The 9,900-nt window shown below is 59.8% G+C and overlaps 1 protein-coding gene across 4 annotated transcripts in view; it reads right to left on the bottom strand.

Annotated features, from left to right (window-relative positions):
• Positions 1–2,101: 2,101 nt before the first annotated feature.
• KLHDC4 (kelch domain containing 4) overlaps positions 2,102–9,900 on the bottom strand; it is a 58,357-nt gene continuing 50,558 nt past the window's right edge. For 3 of the 4 annotated variants that reach the window (XM_082368714.1, XM_082368713.1, XM_082368715.1), the window contains 5 exons: positions 6,825–6,900; positions 4,723–4,931; positions 3,796–4,210; positions 3,025–3,147; positions 2,102–2,679 (listed from right to left, as the gene is read on the bottom strand). In XM_082368714.1, the coding sequence (XP_082224840.1) occupies positions 2,615–2,679; positions 3,025–3,147; positions 3,796–4,210; positions 4,723–4,931; positions 6,825–6,900 (888 nt within the window). In that variant the 3' untranslated portion in view covers positions 2,102–2,614. The remainder of the gene's footprint in view (positions 2,680–3,024; positions 3,148–3,795; positions 4,211–4,722; positions 4,932–6,824; positions 6,901–9,900) is intronic. The other variant, XM_082368716.1, reaches the window with a different exon arrangement.

Here is a 9,900-nt window from a genome sequence, read left to right as displayed (position 1 = left end):
CACGGCGGGAGGGGGGCGGGTGTCTGGTGAGGGTGTTCCCTAAGCACAAGTCTCTCTCGTGTCACCTGGCCGGTGCCTGAGCGGGGCCTCAGGAGGGCCTCCTCTACCCCACGAGGACAGCGAAGCGGCCGTCTCCCCGGCAGCCCCGCCCAGCGTCGGGTCCCCCAGCGCGTTTCTACTGTCACGGAGCACTGACTTCCTGCCTGCACCCACTTGGTACAAAAACCGGATGTCACATTGCAACAAACACCACTGTCACATGCTAACAAACACGCCACAAACGCCTCTGTGAACGGCAAGGATTTCCGAGCTCGCTAGGTGTTTCCCTTGATTTCTGCTCAATTCAGTCCAACCCCAAGGAATCACCGCCTTAGACCAACCCTCTCAAATTATCTGACTAAGCCTGACGCCGTCAGCCAGCTGAGCTGCTCCTAGGAAGCGGGGAGAACGCACAGCTATTCACACTCAAACCCCACAAAGCCCTCCAGGGGCTCTGGTGTGGTGTCCGCAGGAGTGACGGGGCCAGCTGGTGGGCACCAGCGAGAGACAGGGGCAGAACCCGTCCAAAGGGGGGCACTGAGGGGGTCTTACCAACAGGTCAGCAAACCAAGGAGCAGGCAAGACGGACGCCCACTCAGGGCCCTCGCTGACCCTGGATACAGCTGTCACCCTGCTGTTTTGGCTCCAGCAATGCAGGGAACGGAGGCCTGGGGCTCTGTGCTGGCCGTCCAGGCGCCAGGAGCATTCGGTTCAGCAAACCAGCTGCCGGCAGGCAGAAGCGGGGACGGTGCGCTGGCCGCTGCCCGCCCTGGGCACCCCGCAGTCCTGCAGCGTACGCCCACCTCTCCCTGCCACTGTCCCACTGAAGGGATGCTTTAATCACGGGGGTGACACAGCAGAGGCAGCTCCTTGTGTGGAGCTTGGGCTTTTCTTCCTCTGTCACTCAAACGGCATCCTCAGCAACAACCCCGTGGACAGGACAACAAAGCAGAGAGCAAAACAGAAGTTTCTTCAGGGGGTTGTCATTTCTTTTTCAACTTGTTTGATTCCAAACCACCCTCCTTGGAGTCTCACCTGCTTGCAGGCTCCTCTGTAATAAGAGCGGCCCCGGGAACAGAAGCCTGCGTTGGGGCCGACGCTCTCCCAACCACCTCCTCCCAAGGCGGCAGCCGAGAGAGCGGGAGCTGTACGCCTGGGCCTCGCATCGCGAGCACGCAGGGCAGGTACCGGGAGGGCTCTGGGGCCCCCGCGGGCCTGCCGTGGCACCCGGCTGGCTTTGAGCCCTGCTGCCCCAGCACCCACGGGGAGCCGCAAGATGCTGCAGCCGGAGCGCCTGCCCTTCCACCTCACACAGGCTGCGTCTGCCCAACCCCAGTGACCGGCACCCCCACGGGCTCTGCCAGGCCCCGTACCAGAGGGAGGCTCTGGTGGGCAGGGGCGAGGAGAGAGCTTCCTATTTCTGATCCGCGTGCAGTCAAGCGGGAGAAGTCTGACGAGTGAGGTCACATGGCCAGAGGTGCGGGGGCCGAGTACGGCGAGAAAGTAAGTGCTGGTTGGGGTGAGGGGCTGCTTCTGGGCAAGTTGGCCTCAACCTTCCACTGAAGCCTTCCCGGGCCCGGGCCCGCTCTGCTGGGGTGGGTGCGCCCACTCTTCACTCCTAACTTCCAGGTAACGAGCAGGATGACCCGCCCAAGGTAATGATGGGTCGTTGGGCCCGTCACTGAAAACTAAGAATCCTGCCTTCTTGTCATTGATATTTTAGATGAAGATGAATTCACCTGGTGTGAATTCAAAGCCCAAGCTCTGCCCCAATTACATAAATGAAGAGCGGCCTCCTGCCATTAACCCTGGAGCAGGCACCAGGGAGCGCGCCCACGCACCGCAGACCCAGACGTGCCCGGCACGGGACGGCGAGGCCGCGTGGGGACAGTGGGGCCCGCCCTCCGGCTGCTTGTCCTCTTCTGTTGCTGTGCGAATGACGACCTTGAGCCTGAAGGGGAGAGGGGCAGAGCACAGCTCCACCACCTCCTCCCCAAAGGCGGGGAGCGGCCAGAGGAGCTGGGCACACGGCACTGCAAGAGACCCCAGGCAAAGCCACGTGGCAGAGCGAGCAGACCAGCCCACAACAGGCGCTTTATTCTCCAGAGAACCAAGAAAATGCGTACAGGAGGCGGTGGGCGGCTACCGATAATTTTTAAAAATCAAAGAGTCAGCTGAACATGCAGGCGGGCAGAACCTGTCTGCTAGTTTTGCAGAGGGGAACCCCACAAAGCCCGCAGTGTTCCACTTCACGATCAAGGTGCCGCCTGCCGTGGAGGCGGCTCCCCTCGCCCTCATCTTGGCCCCGACCCAGCCAGAGGCCCCGCCAGAACCACCGGGGCCCGGTGGCTGCACGGAAGACCACCTTGGCGGCGGCAGCCCCCTGCCAAGTCCAGTTTATTTTAAACCGCACGCAGCGCACTGCGGTTAGACTGGGGAACCCGACCCCCGCAGTCTAAGCTCTGGCTGGTGTGCGGCTCAGGCCGAGGCAGCAGAGAAAGCCGTGGCCACGGCCCGGGCGGCTCTCAGCACTCTCCTTCCGGGGCCCGGCGTCGTCCCGCGCCAGCTTCGCCCACTACTGCTCGGTCCTGGGCAGGGAGTCTGCGAACGGCTCACCGGGTGCCGCCGAGGGGCGTTGCTCTTTCGTGGGGAAGGAGGGGAATAAGAAAGAAACGCGTTCAGTCGTGGAAGGAGGCCTGAGTCCTGATGGAACGAACGCGCTGTGAGCACCCGGATTTACACGGAGGACGTCACGAGGCCGTTACGACCCTGCTTAAACAGCAAGCGCGCAAATGTACTCCAGACACAGTTAGAAAAAACCCTTCAGCTGGCCTCAGCAGCACACCCACAGCAAAGTCAAATTTTAACAGAAGCTTGGTAAAATTGTACATTCCCTCATCACCGATAAAAACGAGGGCTCCGGCAGAGAAGGGACCTGAGCTGCGAGCCCTGGGGGGCCCGGGCCCGGCCCCGCGGCACACTCACCCCCGGCCTCCACGCCGCCGGCCTCATCCTCCTCGTCCTCCTCGTCCTCCCCGCCGCCCTCCGCGCCCCTGACCTCGTCGCTGTCCTCCTCCGAGTCCGTCTCCTCCAGCCACTCCTGAGATTCTTTAGGCAAAAGCGAAAACCACAGAGTGTCAGCACGGCCAGGGCACCGGGGAAACTGCACACGAGCCGCGGCCGCCCCGAGGAGCCCACCTTCCGCCTGGACACGCGGATGTGAGTGCGGGGGCCCCGCCCCCAGCGCGTCTGGAGCTCGCGGCAAACATCACATCCCCACACGTCGAGGCAGAGACAGGCAGAGTTAGAAGCTGCGCTCCAAGACAGCAGCCATCTCGCACAGCCGCTCAGGGCCTCTGCCCAAACGTGTGGATTTTAAGGGATTTCAGCCTCAGACCCAAGGACTGAGCAGTGAGCGAGTCGGGCGCAGCCTGTGGTGCGACACGGCAGCGGAGACGGGTGGGCCGCGTGTCTGCTCCCAGGCGCACACGCGCACACACGCACCGCGGGGAAAACGTGCGTCCAGTCCGCTTTGCCGGGGCAGGTCCGAGGCTCATGGGCGGTGTCGGGGTGAGCCCGCTCCCTCCCCCAGGCCCCCTGCAGGGACGGCCGTGCACAGACAGGCCCCCGGGCAGCAGGGCCCTACCCCCTGGACTGAGGGCATGGCAGGGGGCAGAGCCGGGCAGCACTCTCGGCGGGCGCAGGGAGGACAAGCTGGGGGCTCCCGAGGCAACTGCAGAGGTGCCACCCCCTCACCTGGATCCATCTCCACCAAGACCGTCCACTCCTCCATCTTGTGAAGGTCGAGGCAGTACAAGTCGCTGAGGGTGACCTGGCGGTCGCCAGCCTCAAACATGCCCCCATAGAGGTAAAGGCGCCCGTGCTTCGCGGCCAGCATGGCGTTGGAGCGGGGGCTGGGCTCCACCGCAGGGACACCCGCCTCGTCGGGGCCGTCGTCATCGTCCTCGTCGTTGTCAGACTCAGGCCGTCCTGCCGGGCCCAGGGCAGCGAGCACCTGCTTGATGGTGACCACGGTCCCGTCCTCTGCCACCACCTCTCTGACCACCTCCAGGGGCTCCTGGGCCCCAGTCCCCTTCATTTCCTGCTGGTTGGCACCCCCGGGCTCCCCTTTTTTGCCCCGCCTGCGCCTCCTCTTCTCCACCTTGGGCCCCTGTTGATAAAGAGCAAGGCAGCGCGATTCAGGATGGGGGGCAGCGAGCACCCGACAGCCAGAGGACCCCCATCCACTCGCTGGGGCTCACCCCGGGGACCACACCGCCCCTGCCTGGTGTGACCTCTCAGGGGAACGGGCGGCAGACACCAGCCCTCACACGCTGCCTGACTCCCCTCAGAGGTGCCAAGGGACTTCAACCAGAGCCAGTCTTTGCCACAGAGTGGACCACCCGCCCTCCTTTGGCCATAGGGCCCTGCTTCTGAGGTCCCGGACCTGATGAAGCCCCCAGGGATGTCAGTCCCGGGAGAGCAGCCACTGTGCCGCGTCTCTCAGGCTGGTGCCAGCAGCAGGGGCAGAGGCGACCCGGTCCCTGCTTACGGTGACAGTAAAGTTGGTGGCAGCTCCACAGAGCCTCACAGACAGGGTGACCGGGGAGGTCCTGGGCGTCCCTGACGGACGTGACAGCCGGGCAGGCCCTGCACTGGCTGCAGGTCTGGGGCCCACGCTACCTTCAGCTGCCCCGCGAGCCAGCGGTTCCTGACGGGGTCGTAGAAGTGCAGGTCGTTGAGGAAGTGGCCCTCCAGGCTCTCCTCCTCCTCCTCATCACACACACCTCCAAACAGCAGCGTCTGATGGTTCGGGGCCACAGCCACCGAGAAGCCGGACCTTGGGGAGGGCTTGGCTCCGGAAGGGTTGACCCGAGCCCAGGCCCATCTGCCTGATGAGGAGAGGAAATGGGGAGGGGGGGCCTGCAGAATGCCACGGCCGCCGTTCTGCGCCTGCGGGTCCGGCGCACCCTGGAGGCCATGCCTCCTCCTCGAGGGTCAGGCTGCACTGAGGTAGGGAACCTGTCCACACACCCTCCCAACACTTGCCCAGGGGCGCCGTGCAGCTGTGATGTGACGGCAGGGGTGAGGTAGAGGCGGGCGCACCAGCTCCGGGGGATCCTGTACACTGTGCCCTCGGGCGGGGCCCCGACCACAGACACCCCCAGAACCTCCCGTGGGCCACGCACTGTGGTCCTTCCCTCTGGGCGGGCGCCGTGTTTACGCAGCAACCCTCAAGATGTGGCCTGGCAGAAAACATGTGGGAGTCTTCCCAACATGTCCAGAAAAAGAAACTGGGATGTTCTTTCTCTAATGAACATTTTAAGAGAGAGAGAGAGAAGCAGCCAAGAGCAAGCCTTCCCTGGAGGCGCAGCCCGAGCGGCACGCGTTAGTGGGCCACAAGGTCACTCACAGCAACCAGCATCTGAATGTTTACAGAAGAGAAGAGAATAAGCACCAGCGCGCCCTGTGCGCGGTCGGGGGAGGTCGCTTTCCCTGCCGTGCCGGATGCGTCTCAGGACACACCACGTACTCTTCACTGGGGGCCGAGGGCCTGACGGCCAGACGCGGGGGCTGAACACAAGGGCTGGGGTCCCACTGCCTAGAACACGGTCCACTTTCAAGTTCAAGTGCGCTGACATGTAAAAGGGGCTCTAAACCTCGGCTCCCACGTCCCCATCAGTCACCGCAATTCGGCGTGGTTGGGACCTGAGAAACGCCTTGTACGTGACGTTTCTGCAGCCTCTGCTTGAAGAACGTCACAGCGGGAAAGAGGAAACGTTCCTGCCCAGCAGGCCTCTCGTCTTACGGAGACGGGTCTCACAGGGGCCAAGGGGCAGCCAGGACCAGACGGGTCCCATCCGCTCAGGCCCCTCTCCCATCACGTGCACCATGCAAACTAACCACCTCCCGACTTCTGAGCTTTAAAAATGAGCGCTGGGAAGCCACCTCAGTGTCCATCAACAGAGGAACGGATATAGAAGATGTGGGGTGTGTGTGTGTTTGTGTGTGTATACACACATACACACACACACAAACACACACACAATGGAATATCACGTAGCCATGAAAAAGAATGAAACAATGCCATTTGCAGCAACATGGAGGGACCTAGAGATAATCATACTAAGTGAAGTCAGACACAGAAAGACAAATACCATATGAGATCACTTATATGTGTAATCTAAAAAGATGATCCAAATGAACTTATTCACAAGAGAAATAGACTCACAGACAAAGAAAACAAACTTATGCTTACCAAAGGGGAAAAGCAGGGAGGGATAAATTAGGACTACGGGATTAACAGGTACACACTACTATGTATAAAATAATTAACAAAGACCTTCTCTATAGCACAGGGAACTCTACTCAATATTTTATAATAACCTATAAGGGAAAAGAATCTGAAAAACAACAACGTATGTACAACTGAATCATTTTGCTGTACACCTGAAACTAACACAACATTGTACATTAACTATACTTCAAATAAAAAAAAAAAAAAGTGGGCATTTCAACCCCACAAGATGCATTCCAAAAGTCTACGTCCTAACATTGAGCAATAACAAATGAGAGATGACACAGAGGCCGTGGCCCCGCCCCCAAGAAGAGAGCTGTGGATGGACTGACATCACCTGTGTTTCTAACTCAGTGCGTCCTCAACGCCCCAGAGGGGACACGGGGGCTGTTCATGGAGTGCCCCACCAGCCCCGCGACCCTCTGCCTGCTTTCCACAGCGACACACAGACCAGCCGCGTGGTCTGTCACCTGCACGGTGCATGTACCTTCTCTTCCCTCCTCAGCCTTCAGCAGGAACATGTCGGAGTGCTGGGTACCTCTGTCCACGTCTTTCCTGACTCTCTGCGAAAGGAAAAGGGAGCCATGACAAATGCCACGTGCTGTGCCAAGCCACGCAAGGCCCCCCCAAGCTCGTGGTCCCGTTTTCCATGGGGGTGACTCTCCAGCCTTCAGACCAGCCTCAAAATCTGAAACACAACAGGTTCCATCCAGACTGCATCCAAACGGATAGAATAAATGACCACAGGCTGGGGACACCCCGGAGCTCCCCTCTCAGAGCTTCCTGTGGCTCCAAGCCGAGCCCTGCTCTGGGTGGGCGGGGTCACCGCAGGGACCCTCCTATCTCCATCTCCAACCCCTGTGCCCTCAATTCCCATCGCCTTCCCAATAATGGGATTCAAGCTTCGGTGCGAGGATCCAACGAATGCCGTGTGCAGAAGCCAGCACAGCCATTTACAGAGCTTTCCTGAGCTGTGGACAGCACGGCCCGCTTCCACCCCGGTCCGCTGCTTCCAACTAGGCTCACGACCCTGGGCAGACCACACACTTTAGCCTCCCGAGCAGCACCCCAGTCCTCACGCTGCACCTTCTACCTCGGTGTAGAAGGGTCTAGAGAGCGACCTGGAAAACAGCTCTCCTCAGTGGCATGACCGCGGCAATTTTAACTGCTTTGTCTTTGTCCCTCAAATTCCGTATTTTTAACAAACTTTTACCTTCAGCACAGTCTTACATTTACAGAGACACGGAGAAGACGGTGCCGAGGGTTCGCGTGCACGCTGCACCCTGTGTCCCCTTATGGCTAACACCTTACATTAGTGTGGCACATCTGCCACGATTAAGGAACCAATACTGACAAATGACTATTAACTGAAGCCCACAGTTTATTCACATTTCCTTAGTTTTCCCTAATGTCCTTTCCCTGTCCCAGGACCCACGTTACACGGAGTCGTCATGAATCCTTAGGCCTCTTGAGCCGTGAGGGTTGCTCAGATTTGCCTTGTTTTTGGTGACACTGAGGAGGGCCAGTCAGGTGTTTTGTAGGGTCCCCTCTACCGGGACTCGTCTGACACTATTCTCACAATTGGACAGGGCTGTGGGTTTTGGGTGGTGGATCCCAGAGGTCAAGTGTCCTTCCCATCACATCCTATCAAGGGTGCATGCTGTCACCAAGACCCATCCCTGCCGACGTGGACCTTGCTCGCCTGGCTGAGGTGTGTTTCTCAGGTTTCTCGCTGTCGAGTTACTGCCCCGCCCCAACTTTCCAGCCTGTCCTCCTTGGAAGAGCGTCAGTCTGCGCAGCCCCCTCTTCAGGAGGGCGGAGGGTCCACCTCTGTGTGGAATGCTGCACGGAGCACGGTGCCTTTTCCCCGTGCATTTAATCTATTCAGTCGCTGGTTCGCGATCGCGTGGGCTCATGGGTATTCGGGCCCCTGTGCACTGCAGTCCGACACGACCTTACTTACTCTGTTGCTCAGAGTTCCAGCCCAGTGCACTGGGAACCCTTTCAGGCGGCTCCCGAGCCGCTGATGCACCCCATCAGCGCACGTTTCTTACACACACTTCCTTGGGCTCTGGCGCTACAAGCAGCTCCGGGAGCACCTTGCACACTTCTTGCCCCAATTCCAGAATCGGCTACTTCCCTGAGAAGCCCTGGTTACTTCGTGGAGATGGTCCTAGAATCCAAGATCTGGGCACAAGGTATGCTGACTGCTGCTGGGTGGTGGTGTTTTGTTCTATCAGCCGACAGAGCCAGGGAATACGTGTGCACAATTCATTTTGTTTTGTTTAACTAACGAGTATGTACTGTGTTTACTGTAAGGGGGGAAAACCTATTTTCCTTTTGGAAAACAAACAATCCAATTGTCTGTGGGCCAGACATGTGACCTGACCGTCCTAAAACCAAGGAGGGCCAACGTCAGTCACGCGTGGGAAGCAGCTGTCTCTAGGAAACGAGAGCTAGGTGCATGCCTCTTCTGTTCTCCTCTGGAAACAGGTGCACAATTCAAGCGATGCAATCACAATTACTGAGACTGCATACTCCTCTTTCCAGCAGGCTAGCAGGGGAAGTGGCTGCCGCTCCCACGCCCACCCTTCCAAGCCAAAAGCCCAGCACTCTCAGGAACTAAATCCACACGAGGGGCTTCCCTGGTGGTGCAGTGGTTAAGAATCCGCCTGCCAATGCAGGGGACACGGGTTCGAGCCCTGGTCCAGGAAAATCCCACATGCCGTGGAGCAACTAAGCACGTGCGCCACAACTACTGAGCCTGAGCTCCAGAGCCCACGTGCCACAACTACTGAGCCCGTGTGCCTAGAGCCCGTGCTGCGCAACAAGAGAAGCCACCACAATGAGAAGCCCGCGCACCGCAGCGAAGAGTAGCCCCCGATCGCCGCAACTAGAGAAAGCCCGCGCGCGGCAACGAAGACCCAACGCAGCCAAAAATAAATAAATAAAATAAATAAATTTCAAAAAATAAAAATAAATCCACACGAGGCCTTGCCGGCTGGCGGCACACTGCAGGAATTCAGTGCCGTCTGCTTGGTTACAAACTTGACCGCAGCCGGGCTCCAGCCCTTCCCTCTCAGCCCCCCGTCCTCCTGCACCTGCTGGCATCCATGGCACTGCTCCGCCGACAGCGACCGTCCTTCCTTAGAACCAACGAGCTGAGGGGAACTTGCATGCCGTCACATTTAAGTACACCCCGCGAGGCCTGTACGCCAGAGCCCTCCCTGAGAACGCCGCTCTGCCCGCCCGGGGCCACGGCTTCCACACAGTGGCCGGCGTGGCAGAGCCCGGGGCCGGGGAGGCAAGGAGGCTGCAGCGGCGGGCTCCCCCCGAAGCACGCAACTCCCACCCCACCTCCCCTTCCTCACAGGGGTGCCGCGAGGCTCGGGCGCTAGTCCCTCACCCGGTGGCCTGCGCCGCCCTTCTGTAACGCGCCTCACACTGGCCAGACGCTCAGTCTCCTCGCTGGACTAGAGGGGGACCAGAATGCGCGTGAACCTCCGGGGCTGTCAGACTCCCCCAGGCGTGCAAGGCTCTGAGCGGGGCCTCAGCTCCTCCCC

This window comes from Balaenoptera borealis, assembly GCF_965194805.1.
Source record: "Balaenoptera borealis genome assembly, chromosome: 19".
In the NCBI taxonomy this organism is placed as follows: Eukaryota; Metazoa; Chordata; class Mammalia; order Artiodactyla; family Balaenopteridae; genus Balaenoptera; species Balaenoptera borealis.
Note: the sequence above shows the minus strand (reverse complement) of the source record. Positions and strands in the feature narration are given on the sequence as shown.